This window comes from Ustilaginoidea virens, chromosome 1 (assembly GCF_000687475.1).
Source record: "Ustilaginoidea virens chromosome 1, complete sequence".
Taxonomy (NCBI): Eukaryota; Fungi; Ascomycota; class Sordariomycetes; order Hypocreales; family Clavicipitaceae; genus Ustilaginoidea; species Ustilaginoidea virens.
Window position 1 is genome coordinate 4545432 of NC_057316.1, and position 16236 is coordinate 4561667.

Here is a 16236-nt window from a genome sequence, read left to right on the forward strand (position 1 = left end):
AGCTTCAGCTAGCAGAAGCGGGAGGGTAGGGTGGAGCGGAGGGCTGGAGGCGACGACGACAGGCCCTTCAATCCAAGGAAGCAGTATCGTGCCAGACGCGGCCCAGTCAAAGCAGGCGTCCAAGGAGAGCTCCGGCAGAGGGTTGAGTTGATTCCAGGATAGGGAGAAAAGACGGGGGTTTCGGTTAGGGCAGGTAAGCAGAATCAGCAACGCCTGGGTCGGGGGAGGACCAATGTGTCGGAGGAGTCAAGTAGAGGGGAGGTTGCGAGGGTTGCGAGGCGTCGTGCAGGTTCAGTTGGTTGGCTTGCACGACGGACTGGAGCCTTGGCGTCAAGTGGTCGTGCTGGTTGGTGTGGGGGGGGGGGGGGCGATCATGCTACAGTCTTGGTACACGGAGTACTCCGTACCGTCAATACATACGATATGTCAATGGCTGGGGACTGGAGAGCTTTGCTCTGGAGACTGGCCTGTCCGGGGGAATACCGGTGTCGACGTCAGCGGGCGGGCTGCTGGGTCGTCGTCGTCAACTGTCAACTGGTTGGTGCTGGTTGATTAGTCAGGCAGGTGCAACCCCCGCTGAACTTCAAATTTTAAATGACCAGAGAGCAGCGGGCTGGACGCGAGCACAACGGCGGAGGCCGGGGACCAAATGCAGACAGAGCAGAAGTATTAATCGCAATCATTCACCGAGTACATTGCTGGAGTCGAACTTGAGTCTGTCGAGCCTGTTCTGGCACAGTCGAAACCGCCCAGCCACTGACAGTTGAGCTGACTGAAGGCGCAAACGGCCTGGCGGCGTCCACTAGGAGGAACGTACCTACAGTACCTAGGTACGTACCTACCTAGGTAGGTAATCAGTGCTATCCCCTGTCCTCAGCGCCGTCCTCAGCGCCGTCCTCTGCCCGCTGCGCGCATACATCACATCACTGTCCACCGGTGGAGAGCTATCACGTTCGGGCTCTGCACCTTTGCCGACGCGCGCGAGTTGAGTTTTGCCTGGCGTGTGCTCTGTCTGCATCCTTTGACGGTTCAATGCTTTTGGTGGGGGTCCAGTCAGCTGCGGGCTGAGCACAAGCAAGCCTCCACACAATCCACTCCCCTCGCCGCCAACTCGCAGTCGCCTCCCCTCTTCATCCGCATGCCTCTACCCTCCAGCCTCCAGCCTCCAGCCTCCCGCCTCCCAGTTCTCCAGCATGGACGGCATCGAGGCAAAGCAGAAGCAGCTGACGAGCATCCTGAAAAGCTCCGCCGCCGCCCAGGCCGCGGGCGCGCGATCCCCCGCCCAGGCCGCAGAAATCGCCCTCGCGCACGCCAAGCTGCTCCAGCACCGCAAAGACCTCGAGAGCGACATCCTCGACAGCCTCATCCTGCTGTCCGAGTACCCCCTCGTCAGGCACCCGGCGTGCACGGCCGCCCGCCCCGCGCAGAGCGACGCGTCGGGCTTCAAGACCCACGTGCGCCTTTTCCAGCCCTCGGACTACGACGACCTGGTCCAGGAGCGCAACGTCAACGGGCTGTGCGGGTACTCGCTGTGCGCGCGGCCGCGGCGCCAAGTCGGCCGCGGCGGCGGCGGCGGCGGCGGGAAATGGAAGCTCATGGGGAGCGGCGACATTGTCAGGCGCGAGGACCTCGAGAAGTGGTGCTCCGCGGCGTGCGCGAGGCGGGCCCTGTTCGTCAAGGTGCAGCTGAACGAGACGGCGGCCTGGGAGAGAGCGGGCATCCCGGACATCCAGATCGACTTGCTGGACGAGCAGCGACCCGCGGAGACGGAGCCCGACCGCGCGGCCCGCGAGCTGTCGTCCCAAAGGCTGGACGAGCGGCGTCGTCTTGCCGCGGCCGATGCCGAGACCCTGGCTTTGGAACGGGGCGAACGTCGTGTCGCGGAGCGCGCAGAAAAGGTTCAGGTCGTCCTCAGGGAGAAGGCGACGAAGCCCCCAAGACCGGAAGACGCGTCGACTTGGTCAGACGACGACTATTTACAGATTGAGGGTCGTGGCTTTAGTCTGCCCGAGAGGCCGAGGCCAAGATCGTGAAGCTTCATTTCCAATCCACCTACGCCAACGCACCATAGTTGTACTCTACGGGTGATGTGGTGTCGCGGAAAGAAATGCTTGCATTTCAACGTGGCGTCGACGCTGGGTTTGGGTTGGTGCAACATGATGGCTTGTCCTAGCAAGCAAGTCTACAAGATTGTCGATTCACCCGTAAGCCTTCGTGTCAGTACCCGTGCAAGTGACTTCGAATAGCTGAGATGGAAAGAGCAACCTGTCACGCAACATGCAACACGGACGTTGCCTCTGTTGCCGACTTGGACAAAACCAACCACCAAAGGTGGCCCAAAAGGTGGCCACACGCAAGCACGAGGGCAGAGAGACCGAGGTCTTGGCGATCAAGCATCCTCTCTCGACGTCAATGTCTCGAGATTCAGCGACACCTTGTGGGAATTGAAGATCTTTTCTTTTGAGATCTATGCACTCACTACCGTCCTCGGACGCCAAAGCCGCAAAAACCATACCGAATGCCAAGAAGCCCAATATCCCATAGCCGTGTCAAGAAAACTTTTTTGTTGTTTATTTTTTTATTTCATTCAATGTCCCGGTCAGTCGCGGCGGGGGCGGTCACCGAAGCGGCGGTTGCCACGCTCGTTGGGGTTGTTCTGGGTAACCTGGGTGACGTTGACGGGGATAGAATCGAACTGCAGCAGTTGAGGGGGTCAAGGTCAGCGATTGGGGGAAAGCTCTTGTTGGCGACAAGATTGAGGAGGCTACGTACGCCCAGGTGCTTGAGGAGGTCCTTGGTCTCGGAGTCGATCTCCAGCTGGCCAGACTCGCTCTGGGTGTAGTCCAGAGCAGACACCTCTGGAACGTACTGATCCTTGCGCTCTCGCTCCTCTTCCTGGAGTTTGAAGGAGATGCCGCGGACGGGGCCACGCTGGATACGCTTCATCAAGTGGGTGGTGTAGCCAGCAATCTGAGCAATTTCCCCGTTAGCTTTTCGCTCCATCTTTCTTTTATGGACGTGTTTGAGGGTCATGGACAGCCGTGGGCGGGCTCCGGGCACGGTGCATGTCCGGGCTGTTTTTCCCGGGATATTGCTGACCTTGTTGCGGAGACGCTTGGAGGCAATAATGGCAATTTCATCGCAGATACGCTTGTTGGTCTCAAAGTCGAGAGTCAGCTTGGGGTAGTACCGCTCAATGATGACCTTGGCGGACTTCTTGACAGTCTTGGTGCGAACGCGACCCATTTTGGCGGTATTGGACGGACTGCTGTGGTCGTTGGGCGGATGGACTGAGAAGAGAGGTCAACTGCGGCGCGGAACAAATTCTCAAAATCCTCCCTCGGTGGGTTTGGGAGTGGAAGGTGGGTCCTCCATCATGGATTAGGGCTTACCAAACGACGGGGTGCGTGATTCGTCACCTGATCATCCGACCATCCTAGTCAAAGCTTTCTCCCGCCTCACCCCACTCTAAAGGAGTCGTGCGGAGCCAATCAACTTCATCGGTATGCGTGCTGTTAAACTCCCGTGCTGCCTCAAGTTTGATGCATCAAGCCCGCGGATATTGACGTCTTGGCTGGCTCAATGGCTATAGTTACATGGAATGTCTCGCTGCTTGTTGTTGTCAACGTACAATAATAGGTGCTACAATTCATCCATCCGTTCACCAATCCGCGTTCGACCAAGAAGCCATCGACCGAATGCCGCTATGTATTTCGTGGCAGTGTTGCTTCCCTGACTTGCCCGCCCCGGCCTATATCCATCCCCCCAACTACCCGTCACTGTGGCTCTGGCGTTTCTCCGGGTCGTAGATGTCCACAAGGCCCTTGGCTTCCCTGACAATGACTTGGCCCTCTGAGCTAGCCTCCCGAAGTTCCAGAATAATCTTCCCGCTGGGGTCAACATGAGCGGTTCGCGTTTCGACAAAGGCTTTTGCGCCGCCAAAGGTTGTCGTGTCAAGGTGACTTATGCCATTGAGGACTTTGCGACTGCTCTGGAATCTGCCGGGTTTATAGTTCACGTTGAACTCGTTTTGCCCGGCTGGAACGTCGGCAACGAAGCCTCCGACGCCAAGCTTGGCTCTATTGTAGCCGATTTTGGGAAGCACCACCCGGGCAAGAACCGGCGTTCGACGTGCCTGGGGGCCGTAGACGGGGTGGTTCTCCATGAAGGACACGGTTCGCAAATAGCTGATGCCCGCAGACGGATGGCTAGATGGCGGGCCCGATTCGCCGTAAGGGCTGGTGATTTCCAGGTACATGTAGTTGCTCAGGGCTTCCTTCACGCCGACAGGGGCACCGAGCGGCGCCAGGTCGAGGAACTCGGAAACCAGGGCGTACAAGGTGGCGCGATCGTTGCGCAAGCTCCGCAGATACTGGGTAAACTGCTCCTCTGTGATGTCGCGCGGCATGATTTTCGGCAGCGCCGGCAGGCCATTCTCCATGGCATTCTTGTTCCGCCGCACCGTCATGTCCTCGGCCAGCTTTGACTTGAGAAGGGCGCGAAACTGCGCGCGTTTCGGATGCACCGCCTTTCGCAGATACTGGTTGAAGTCGCCCTCGCTGAGTCTGGCTAGCCAAGGACCTCTAAACTTCCACCTCTTGTCGTCGTCCTCTTTGCCGCCCCTGGGATCCGTAAAGTCCCTGTCCTCCTCGAAGACGGACACTGGCCACAAGTCGGTCCGTTTGGAAGAGGCGCTAAACAGCCTGAGTTCTTTGCTTCTCGGAATGGACATGGCGACGCGCAACTCTTGAAACTTCTCCAGCGACAGGGAGTGGTCGGCCGCGGACGCAAAATCGGTGACGTTTTCGATCGAGTCGACCTGCTTGATCCGAATAAAGGGGGTGGAGGTGGCCATGGTGGATTTCAGGGGGAACGGGCGCTTGTAGCCCCAGTCTCCCTTCTCTCTCGACGATATCGGGGATGTGATTGACTGGTGCCGAGGATACTGCCTCGTCATGGTGGATGACTTGTGGTCGCCAATGTGAAGGTTAGTCGACGGCGGCTCCGGAAGGGGTTTCGGCACTGAGAAGAGTCGCGAGGTTCTCAACAAAGCGCCTCCGGGCGAAAGGGCACGGCCCCCCATCGTGCGACTGATTCTGGGTGCTTGGGAGGCTCAATGCTGGCAGAGAATATTGCCTTGTGAGGAATGACGGCTTGAAATACGGCCTCTGTAGTAGTCGGTTGGAGCCAAAAAATCCACGATGGGAGCTTCGATTGGGTGGCGTAGCCGATGGGCTCAGCCGGTGATGAGCCGGCCAACCAAGAACCTTGGGCTCCACATTCTGACCTGGCTACCTCTTGGCAGATACCTTACTCGGTGCCTCAGGACATGTCTCCTAAAGTAAAGGTACCTAACCTAAGGTGGTATTGACTGCATCGGTACCGAAACTGCTTCGCATCTTGTACACCAAATCGGCAAACGCGAATTCCAGCAAGAAAGTCAGCACTTTGATTCTCAATGACGATCAAGCCAGCCCGCAACCCCGCGCAAGCCTTGTTCCTCGAGAGAATGAGAGCCGCGGCGAAGACGGCTGCCAGCATTTCTTCGTCTCCGGCTCTTACCTTTGAGCTCGTGGCCAGTTGCTCGGTTGGTTTACCTCGTGTGTTGGTCTGGATGAAAAAATTTCGTCGAGTTCCCATTCACCCAAAAGCAAAGTCTTGACGTCTTCTCCAGACAACTCGGGCTCGGGCCTCTATCCTGACTCTGCCGCATGGCCCGGTTCAACTGCCCGTGTTCATGCCGGTGGCCACACAAGCTTCGCTCAAAGGCATCACCGCCCAGCAGCTCGAGGCAACCGGGTGCAGGCTATGCCTGAACAACACGTACCACCTAGGACTGAAGCCTGGCCAAGCAGTTCTCGACGCCGTCGGCGGAGCCCACAAGCTGCAAGGCTGGAACCACAACCTCTTGACAGACAGCGGAGGGTGAGTGAAAGGGGACTCCAGACACGCGCGCGGGGGTTCGGTCCGGGCCGAAAGTTGCGACTGCTGAACCCCCCCCCCCCCCTCCCTTCCTCCCCGTACTCTCGAAAAAAAAAATTAAAAAGTTAAAAATAAATCAGCTTTCAGATGGTCAGTCTGCTGAAGCTGGCCAAGATTACCGAGGAGGGCGTCCGGTTCCTCAGCCCGCACGACGGATCGCCCATGCTGCTGACGCCCGAGCACTCCATGTCCCTGCAGAACAGCATCGGGAGCGACATCATTATGCAGCTGGACGACGTGCTGGTGACGACTTCGCCGGACAAGGCCCGCATGCGCGAGGCGATGGAGCGCAGCGTCCGGTGGCTTGACAGGTGCGTGGCGGCGCACAAGCACCCCGACCGGCAGAACCTGTTCTGCATCATCCAGGGCGGGCTGGACCTCGACATGCGGCGCGAATGCTGCCGCGAGATGCTGGCGCGGGACACGCCGGGCATCGCCATCGGCGGGCTGAGCGGCGGCGAGGCCAAGGACGACTACTGCCGCGTCGTCGAGACGTGCACGGCGCTCCTGCCGCAGCTGAAGCCCAGGTACGTCATGGGCATCGGGTACCCGGAGGATCTCGTGGTCAGCGTGGCCCTGGGCGCCGACATGTTTGACTGCGTGTGGCCGACGCGCACGGCCCGGTTCGGCAACGCCATCACCAAGCACGGCGTGCTGAACATGCGAAACGCGCGGTATGCCAACGACTTTGGGCCCCTGGAGCCCGGGTGCGGATGCATGTGCTGCCGGCCGGGAGAAGAAGGCGGCACGGGCATCACCCGGGCCTATGTGCACCACAACGCGGCCAAGGAGACTGTGTCGGCGCACCTGCTCACCATGCACAACGTGTGGTACCAGCTCAACCTGATGAGGGAGGTGCGCCAGTCCATCGTCGAGGATCGCTTCCCGGCCTACATCCGCCAGTTCTTTGCCAATCTCTACAAGGACAAGACGGAGTATCCTCAGTGGGCAGTGGATGCTCTGCGCCGGGTGAATGTAGATTTGACGGCCGACGCATAGTCGGAAGCCATGTGGGTTTTTTTTTTTTTTTTTTTTTTTTTTTTGGGGTGCTTTGGTGAAGAGCAAGATGACATAAAGCGACTAGAAAGAGATTCCGGGAAGACGGCGGGCTTTCTTTCTCGGGAGACCAAGTTGGCCTGGCCTTGTCCATGTCTTGAATCGGACATTTTGACTGCACTGCACGGCTGGACAGGGCGCGGCTCGAAGCAGGCCGGCCTGGGGTGTGGTGCCTGCGCCATGGAGCTGGGGGCGCTGGGACGGATGCCCCAGGGCAACGCCGCACAGGCACCGGCGCTGTAATTGGCAGCACCAGACCACATGTAGCGCCAGCCCTTCCGTAAGTAAGCCCACCGGACACAGCCTGTACTGTACGCACACGCTACATACCTAGGTAGGTATGTATATACCAGCTCCTACCAGACCTCAAGGTCCCAGCAAGGTAGACTAGACGTCGATACATAGATGGAACAATATAGCATCAACGGCGGCTGATGTTCAAACCAGCAAGCCACGCCAGCAACACCACAGTGACCACAGTGACCACAGTGACCACAGTGACCACAGTGACCCCAGCCATCCCCCGTCTTACATGGCTTCCTTTTATCCGTCAACAGTCACGACCCCTTGCCTTTGTCAATCTCCATCTCTGCACCCCTGCGAATCTCACCACCTGTCAGGCACTCTCCCGCGGCCCTGTAAAACAGCCGCGCGACCGAACTGGAAGACCCACTTTACCAGGCGCGGCCTGGCGCGGGTCGCAATTGGGCAACACGTCACACGTCACATCCCTCGGCGGACGGGAATGAAAATTAAAAATAAAATAAAAAAACAAACAACCACCAGAACCAGCCGTCCCCTTAACCTCCCCCCTCCCCCCCCCCCTGCTGTCTTGACACACGCCCGTTCCCTTTGCCCACACACACCGCAGCATCGTCGTCGCCCCCTTTTTGCGTCCCGGCGCGAACTTTGTTCTCTCGACGGGGCCCCCGCGCTTTCATCATCCACCGTCTGTCCCCTCCGCCGGCTCATGCGTCGTCGTCGTCATCGCCCGCTGCCATGACGTCCAGCCGTCACGGACCCAAGCCAGCCGCCCCCGCGCCCGTCGCCCGCGACGACAGCAACGCCAGCCTGGCCCTGGCCCGATCGCTCAGCCAGCTCTCCTTGGCCCAGAAACCCGCCGCGCCGAGGCCTCCTCGCCGCGGGAGCGTCGCCGCGGCAAACACCCCCCTGCAGCCGCCCCCCCTTCGATCTTCGTCGGCCTCGCCGCGGCCTCGGAACCCGTCGCGCAGCCCGTCCAGCGGGCCAGGCTCGCGCCGCACCTCCTGCTCCGGCACGCCTCTCCTGCTGCGCAGAGCCTCCGCCAACTCGCTGCGTTCTGCCAGCGGCAACAACAACGGCTCCTCGAGGTCCCTGTCTCGGCAAGCCAGCTATGGCCGGCTCCGGTCGCCGTCCGCCAGGATGACGCCCCCCGAGGAGGAAGAGCCCCCCGCCACGGCCAGCTCGATTGCAAACGATTACTTCCGGGCCGAGCTCGGAGCCCTCCACGGCGCCGCAGCCGCCGTCGCCACCGACACCATTGTTGTTCTCAACGACGCCGTCTACGGGCATCGGTTCTCCCGCCCCAGGACCTCGCGCAACGCCCTGAGCACCATCGTGGAGCGGCCGGAGCGCATCAAGGCCAGCATCCTCGGCGTGTCGACGGCCTATGTTCGGCTGGGAGGGCGGCATTGCCACGGCGACCTGCCCGTCGACCCCAAAAGGGACCTCGGCCGCGTCGACAGCATACCCTTCCGCATCCACAAGACGACGAGGCGCCTGTCTCTGTCGTCCCCGGCCGTCACAAACGTCCACGGCACAAGGTGGATGGACGAGCTGAAGCTCATGTGCGACTCGGCCGAGTCGAAGCTGGCCATGGGAGGAAAGGAGCTGCAGCGGCCCGATATTCCCCGGGGGCCCGATCATCCGGCCCCGCAGAAGCTCCATGAAGGCGATCTGTATCTATGCGCCGAGTCGCTGGATGCCATGGAAGGGGCCCTGGGAGCCGTTTGCGAAGCCGTCGATGCCGTCTTCGGACAAGGGCCTCGCAAGGCATTTGTTGGCGTCAGGCCGCCCGGGCACCACTGCTCCGCTTCCCATCCTTCTGGCTTCTGCTGGGTCAACAACGCGCACGTGGGCATCATGCATGCCGCTCTCAACCACGGGCTCACCCACGCCGCCATCATCGACTTTGACCTGCACCACGGCGACGGCTCCCAGTCCATAGCCTGGGAGCACAATTCCCGGGCCAACGCTGTCGGCAAAGCCCACGCGCCGTGGAAGAAGACGTCCATTGGCTACTTCAGCCTGCACGACATCAACTCCTTTCCCTGCGAGATGGGCGACGAGGAAAAGGTCAAAAATGCCAGCCTCTGCATAGACAACGCCCACGGGCAGACCGTGTGGAACGTCCACCTACAGCCGTGGGAGACGGAGGACGCCTTTTGGAACCTGTACGAGACGGTGTACAGTGCGCTGCTGGACAAGACGAGGAGCTACTTGAGGAACCAGGCACAGAAGCTGCGGGAAGCATCCCGGCAGCAGCCCAGAGCCGCCATCTTCTTGTCCGCCGGCTTCGATGCCAGCGAGTGGGAGAGCTCCGGAATGCAACGCCATCACGTCAACGTGCCCACCGAGTTCTACGCAAAGCTCACCCAAGACGTGGTCAAGCTGGCCGAGGAGGAGGGCTTGGCCGTGGACGGTCGGGTGATTAGCGTTCTCGAGGGCGGGTACAGCGATCGAGCCTTGTGCTCAGGAGTGCTGAGTCACTTGAGCGGCATGGTCGGGGGTGCGAGAGCCGCCGCCCGGCAGGGACATGCGGCCAGAGGTCTCGCGCACGAGATGGTCCAGAGGATAGGCGTAGGCGGCGGCGGCGGCGGCGGCGACGGCGGCGGCGGCGACGGCAACCCGGCCCCGGAGAGCCAAGGGCCGTCGACCCCGTACAATCCATCCTGGTGGGCTAGCGGCTCGCTCGACCAGCTCGAGCAGCCGGCGGAGCCGCCGTCGCCGCCCAGGAAACCGCGAAACTCCACACCGCCGACCTACTCGTCGCCGACGCAAGCCTCCACGGCGAGGGTCGCCGACCCGGTCCGGATGCGGCGCAGCTTGTCCAGCATGTCCACGGGGCATCCCAGGGCGGTCCAGCTGCGCCCGCCTTCCCCTCCCCCGCCCGAGGTGTCTTGGGTGGTCGCGGCCAAGGAGCTCTGCAACGTCCTGATTCCGTCCGATCGCCAAACAGACAGCTGCAGGCCAGAGGATCTAAACGCCGAGGCCTCTCGGGCCCGACGGGATCGACAGTCTCTCCTGCTCGGCATCCCGCCACCAGCACCAGCGGCGCCGGATCGAACAGCGTCGCGCATGTCGCTGCGGGAAAGAAGGACAAAGGCCATTGGTCTCATTGACGAAGAAACGGCAGGCGAAAACACACTGCCAAAGACGAGAAGAAGGCAGACCGCTGCTGCTGCCACTACTACTACTACTACTACGCCTATGGCATCTCCAATCAAGGTCAGTGCAGCAGCCATACATGCCATGATGAGAGAAAGGGGGGGGGGGATGGAGACTTACACACTCATGAACAGGCGAGCCAGGCGGCCGGGTCGCACTTTGGAGCTCAGTCTGCGAGGAGGCCGAGCGGTCGGTTGAGCGGCGCCCCCACCGCTTTGACACCCCCGAGAGAGGAAGTCCCGCCGGTGCCTGCGGTGCCTGCGACGGCACCCGTCCCGAGGCGAACGACAGCAAGCCGGCCGACCTCCCGGGCTGGCAGAACGCAGAGCAGCGACAAGCTGCCTGTTCACAAGGGCAGGGCGGCGTCGACACGCAGGGAGTCCGCTTCCAGAGACGCCACAGGCGCGAGAGCGGCGAGCACTCCAGCAAGAACAAGCCAGCAGCAGGCCGTCGCGGCTGGCGCCGACACACCAACGCCAGCCACGGGCTTTCCTCTTGCTGTCGCGGGCGACGACCCGAAAGCCGACATGGAGGATATCACCAGGGGCATGAAGAAGATCAAGATCAACCTGATTACACAGTCGCAAAGGGAAGCAAGGCAAAAGGCCATGGAAGAAGCAAACTGCAAGGCTGAACGTGGCAAGAACGTCCACGTCCACGTCCACGTCCACGATTCGGAGACCATGGTTAAGCCAGGGAGGCCACCCACCGCTGCTGCTGCTGCTGCTGCTGCTGCATCGTCTTCGGCTTCCACGGCGCCGGAGGAGCACCGTGCTCCCCCGAGCCTGCGCGCCAGTCAACCGCGAGCACCGCCGACGCCGTCTCTGAGCGGGGATCCAACAACTCCTGTGGAGGACTCCTACCCGCCCAGCACCCCGTCTCCTGCACCAGGGCAGACAGTCCCTGCGGGGAGCTCTCTCCATATGCCCCATGTTGCCATACAGCCAGCCAGCGACGCCGGCCGATTCTCCCCCCCCCACCCTCCAGAGGGCCTGGAGCCCGCGGCGAAGCGGTCGTCAGCATATGTTCCGACGCCATCAGCTGCATCTCCCAGTCTTGTAACGAAGAGGCGGCAGAACAGCCTCTTTCAGTACACGTCTGGCATACCCTTTGCGCCGAGATCGGACGAAAACGCCGCGCGGAAACGCGGCGCGTCTGAGAGCACCCAGCCTGCAGGAAATGCGAAGCCAGAGCTGAAGCCGACTGCGCACTCCTTGTGGCCAGGGCCGCGACCAAAGACCTGATATAAACGACGATATGACGATGAGACTGCCTTTTTCTATACCTTTTTTTTTTTCCCCTCCTGGTGGGCAGGGAAGGGGGGCATCGGTTTACCTCGATGAAGCGATGCAAAAGAAGGTCAACGCCGACATGTCTTCTTCCCGGGTCCTGCTCCTTTTTTATTTTCTTCATGGCTGTTGCTAGCACCGATGCTTTTATTTATCCTGTATATTTTTGCATCTTTCTTCTTCCGGTTGGTTTTTTCCCGGTTGGGCTCGGCTGTCATGATACCCTGTGTAATTCGGTGCAAAAAAAGGTCACGATTCATCCTTATGACGTGAATTTGCGCATCGAAAAAAAAAAAAAAAAAAAAAAAAAAAACCCTTTTACCCACGCGCGCAATTCTTGTCGCCATCTATGATCTTCAAGTGTCGTCTAAACTCGTCTATGGAAACCGCCTTGTCGAGTAAGACGGGCTTTTGCAACCCGTGGTGAGGCTGGCGCTCCAGCGTCCACAGATTCTCGACGCCCAGGCTCTCGAGGTACGACAAAGCCGGCATGTAGTGCGTGCCGACCTGGGCGACGCCGTGGCTATCGTCGGACATTGTAAACGCGCCGTTCATCTTGACCCATTCCTTGTTCGCCGTCAGGCCTTGAAACAAACCAAGATGCGCACACGTTTGCGAGACGGGGGGGGGGGGGGGGGGGCAAAAACACGAATGAGTGAACAGGTGAAAGATCAAGTTTACGTACCTCTGCAATGACCCTACAGGGGTACGGCTCGCTCAGCCCCTTCCTCAACGCGGCCGTGTTGCATTCGAGCCAGCCGCCCTGCTCTCTCACCAGCCGCAAGTTGCGCGTGATCCTTGCCCAGACGCCGCTCCAGCCGCGCACGTCCCGGTCTGGACGCTCGCTCTTGAGACGCACCAGGTCGAAGTGGCCTACGACGCGGGGCCTCAGCGCGAGAAGCATCTCGTGCTGCAAATCGTAGTAATCCTCGTACAGGCGCTCTTCCGTGCCTCCCGCAGCGGCGACGGCAGCCCGGAAGCAAGGGCCGTCATAGTCGATGGGTATGGAGTGCACGTGGTGCACCGAGCCGATGAAGTAGTCTATGCAGGGGGCCAGGGCGAGATTCCTCACGAGGGGCGCGTACGACGGGCGGATGAACTCGGCTTCGAAGCCGATGAGGACGGAGATTTCGCGCCGAAACTCGGTCTGTAGGCGTTGCGCCTCCGCGAGGTAGGCTTCGTGGCGGGGGGGGAGCGCCTGGAGCGACGCCTGGGCGTCGGGCAACTAAGTTCCCAGAGGTGAGAATGGAAGAAGCAAAAGAAGGAAGGAAAAGACGCGAGGGAGGGGGCGGGGGACCCCAAGGAAGCACTCACCTCTTCGGGGTAGAGGTCCCTCTCTTCGTATCGCGGCATGTGCTCGGACAGGCCGATTGTGTTGAACCCCAGAGCGATTGCGCGCTGGATTATATCCTGTAGCTGGTCGGCCGCGTGGCCGGGGCAGAACTGGCCCGAGTGGGAGTGCATCGTGAAGGCCATTTCTCCTAGGTGGCTGCTTGGGAGGCAGAGGAAGAAATGCCCGCGCAAAACGTCATCGGCTTACCCAACTCTACCCAAGCAAAACCCTCGACTCTCGTCGTGCTCGATCCGATCCTTGCAGGCCTGGGGCGTTTGTGGACCCCGGCAAGCTTGGGCGGCATGTTCTGTACTGTCAACTTACTGTACTCTCCGTTAGCTGCCCAGTAACTGGAAACGTGCTGCGGCGGTGAAAGCCGATTGGCTGCGGGAGCACGGGCGGCGCATAGCGGCGTGGCGCGGCGAGCAGCGCGTACTGTGCATGTACAGTAAGTACAAGTACAGTACGTAGGCACCTAAGGTACCTACCTTATGTACCTAAGGCAGCCATGGCGTCTGTCTAGTGGATGTGACGGAAGCGACATGGATGGAATTAGCCATCTGCGGGCCGAGATTCGCATCCTTTGGTCCTCGGATTTGTTGTCGTCGGGATTTGTTATCGGATCTTTTTTTTTTTTCATGTTTGGCGCTTTCGCACTTTTATTTACGCCTTTGCATTTTCCTCGCGTGGCACACGTCAAAGTTAATGTGACTTGTCGGCCGCCCAGTCGTCTGCCGCCCTCATCCGTCATCCGTCATCCGTCATCCGTCGTTGCCAGTACGTCCGTCGTCCGTCGTCCGTCGTCAGTCGTACAAAAGCTGCTGCAGACTCCAAAGACACACGATGGAAAAGTCCCCCTCTTCTCGGGCTCACAAGAGGGCCCGTGCCCGTGCCGGGTCCTCTCTCTCGTAAGAGGGTCGAGTTGCAAGCGAGACATACGAGAACCCACGAGCGAACCGACCTGGGTGGCGTCTTTGCTGCATTGCGTCCTGCCTTCCATGATTATCTGATTGTGCGCGAGGGGTGGTGGCAGTGGCCAGCCTTCGTCGCACACGGTCCAGGCGGGCCGAGGCTCGGAAACGACAGGATGGGCATCCCGTGGCCAAACCCTCAAGCCCCAGCAACGAGACGAGACGTACGGAGTAAAGGGCAGCAGTTCTCGGTCTCGATATGTACCGAATGCAGGATGGAGCAAGTCTCCTGCCCCAAACACGTCGAACCACTCCCCGCTTTGTGTGTTTTGCTTCAAGAACCACCAGCCGGCCCGGTTGGACTGCCGAAGCATCGGGACGTGACGCCAAACTCTTGTACTCCGTAAGTCGCGGCGCATCGCCATCCCTGTCTGGGACTCTTCCGAGCCCGCGAAAGCAGAAAGCAGCTCGATGAGAATGACTTTTTCCAACCAGAAACTCAGATAACATGAGCATTTTCCCCGTCCCGACATGTCGTTTCTTCAGAGTCGCACCTGACATGGGTGGCTGAGTAGCTTACCAGCTCATCATTGGGCCCGAGTTCTGTCACAGCATTTGCATGTTGCCGTTGCGCTGGCCCGAGAAGCGCCGTGTCCAAGGTTCTTCCAACAGCATAGCACGTCTGTCGATCCGCCGCCCCCTTTTCCTTCATCGTCACACCATATACGGATAGCCGACTCACAACGCCTTCTTCTTAGGGAAGGAAAGAAGGAATCCGCCTCCAGACACGGCGATGCTACAGGTCCCCTTGTGGCTCTTGGCTTTGCCGAGGGGCAGAACCTGCATGCCAGAGTTGAACCGGTGAGAGCATCCATCAAGCTTTGTTTTCGCCCCAGTATCGCACAGACTGCAGTTCTTTCTGAAACTCATTGAAGTGCCTGTATAAGGGGCTCATGCTACCGGCACGATGGGCATTGGCCTCACCCGTCAGCTAGATCTTGTGCTCCCCTCACGGCTGGCGAAGATGATTCAAATCAAAATATAAGCCTCGATCGCACCGACACCTCCCTCCACCCCACCCCTGCCTTAATTTCGGTTCCCAGTCCTCAAGGGTATGACGGAAGCGGTGGGGGTAGGTGAAACATAGCCCTTAGATGGGTCCTGGCATTCATCCAAGGCATGCCGTTTGCTGTCGTGGCCGCATCGTGGATTCGCTCTAGTCAAAGTGCAGCTTTGTTCCAGGCTGCGTGACAATGTGCAGTCAGAGACTTTTGTTTCTCAACGATCCCTCTGATGGCTTTGTCGGGGTGGGCGTGACTCGAGAAGGCCGCCTCTTTCATATCGTACCATGACCTGAGACATTTCAGCTGTCGCGACTCCCCCGGGTGTGTGCTTCAGGGGTGTTGACATCATGGCCTTGGGCCCTGGGCCCTGGGGTGTCTGGGGAGAGTGGCCGCGCGTCTGTATAAACTAGAGTCTCGCATGCTGTGACTGGCATTGTGCCATGTGATAAGTGAGCAGTGGTGTTTTGCTTGGAAGAACCCGAATTTCCTGATGCGCAAAGGGGCGATGAAAACGGGCTTCATGAGCTCTGTCAATCGAAGTTCCAGCAAAAGCATGAACGATGATGAGGAGCTCTGAAGATGCAGAGATCGGGGATGTTCCAAGTCATTCCTATATAAGGAGAACCAGGTTGTACGGCTCTAATGCAACTGCCCCGATTCGAGCGACAGCGTCGAGGGCAGCAACTGTCGCCGTCGTTGACCGATGCCTGGCGCGACAAATCGAACGGAACTGTAACCACACAACTTGCAAGTCGTCGGACGCTATCTGCACAGGTTATCGGCTAGTGATAGTCCCGAGATTCATTACGCACTGCTGATGGGCAAGGCCATCGTCTCATTTCAGCCCTGAGACATGAGGCTCGGAGAACGCAAATTGAGAAACTGACAACCCGGCGAAGCTTCCGTGCCGCTAACGTCTACTGATCCCGAATCCGCTATGATGCTCGACTGGGACCCTCGGAGAACAAGGAGTACGGATAGCCTCTTGTCTTTTCCACCCTACGAGGAGCAGCGTGGGCTGCGTGGCTATGTCCCTTTTCGAGCGACATATTACCCTTTCAGCCGAGACGGGGTCACGCCTTGTGGCTTTGCGCATTCACCTACCTCCCAAGAGATGGGCAGTTCGGTGCAAACAGCGCTGTGTATAAAAAAAGTCAAAAGCGAATTAATGACAG

The 16236-nt window shown here is 59.6% G+C and overlaps 7 protein-coding genes across 7 annotated transcripts; 4 read left to right on the forward strand and 3 right to left on the reverse strand.

Annotated features, from left to right (window-relative positions):
* Positions 1-1193: 1193 nt before the first annotated feature.
* On the forward strand, positions 1194-2033 carry UV8b_01030 (uncharacterized protein; the record flags this gene model as incomplete). The annotated part of the gene is made up of 1 exon (XM_043138528.1): positions 1194-2033. The coding sequence occupies one exon, from the start codon at positions 1194-1196 to the stop codon at positions 2031-2033; it is 840 nt and encodes a 279-aa protein (XP_042994462.1).
* Positions 2034-2599: 566 nt separating this feature from the next.
* Positions 2600-3246, reverse strand: UV8b_01031 (uncharacterized protein; the record flags this gene model as incomplete). The annotated part of the gene is made up of 3 exons (XM_043138529.1): positions 2600-2695; positions 2773-2970; positions 3100-3246. The coding sequence occupies 3 exons, from the start codon at positions 3244-3246 to the stop codon at positions 2600-2602; spliced, it is 441 nt and encodes a 146-aa protein (XP_042994463.1).
* A 523-nt stretch (positions 3247-3769) lies between these two features.
* UV8b_01032 (uncharacterized protein) lies at positions 3770-5083 on the reverse strand (the record flags this gene model as incomplete). Its single annotated transcript, XM_043138530.1, has 1 exon — positions 3770-5083. The coding sequence occupies one exon, from the start codon at positions 5081-5083 to the stop codon at positions 3770-3772; it is 1314 nt and encodes a 437-aa protein (XP_042994464.1).
* A 375-nt stretch (positions 5084-5458) lies between these two features.
* On the forward strand, positions 5459-6981 carry UV8b_01033 (uncharacterized protein; the record flags this gene model as incomplete). The annotated part of the gene is made up of 3 exons (XM_043138531.1): positions 5459-5587; positions 5675-5925; positions 6063-6981. 3 exons carry the CDS (start codon positions 5459-5461, stop codon positions 6979-6981), a joined length of 1299 nt encoding a protein of 432 aa, XP_042994465.1.
* Positions 6982-8037: 1056 nt separating this feature from the next.
* Positions 8038-11708, forward strand: UV8b_01034 (uncharacterized protein; the record flags this gene model as incomplete). The annotated part of the gene is made up of 2 exons (XM_043138532.1): positions 8038-10524; positions 10599-11708. 2 exons carry the CDS (start codon positions 8038-8040, stop codon positions 11706-11708), a joined length of 3597 nt encoding a protein of 1198 aa, XP_042994466.1.
* A 192-nt stretch (positions 11709-11900) lies between these two features.
* UV8b_01035 (uncharacterized protein) lies at positions 11901-13229 on the reverse strand (the record flags this gene model as incomplete). The annotated part of the gene is made up of 4 exons (XM_043138533.1): positions 11901-11977; positions 12080-12320; positions 12439-12978; positions 13068-13229. The coding sequence occupies 4 exons, from the start codon at positions 13227-13229 to the stop codon at positions 11901-11903; spliced, it is 1020 nt and encodes a 339-aa protein (XP_042994467.1).
* Positions 13230-14616: 1387 nt separating this feature from the next.
* On the forward strand, positions 14617-15638 carry UV8b_01036 (uncharacterized protein; the record flags this gene model as incomplete). The annotated part of the gene is made up of 4 exons (XM_043138534.1): positions 14617-14677; positions 14756-14858; positions 14945-15109; positions 15512-15638. 4 exons carry the CDS (start codon positions 14617-14619, stop codon positions 15636-15638), a joined length of 456 nt encoding a protein of 151 aa, XP_042994468.1.
* Positions 15639-16236: the final 598 nt, after the last annotated feature.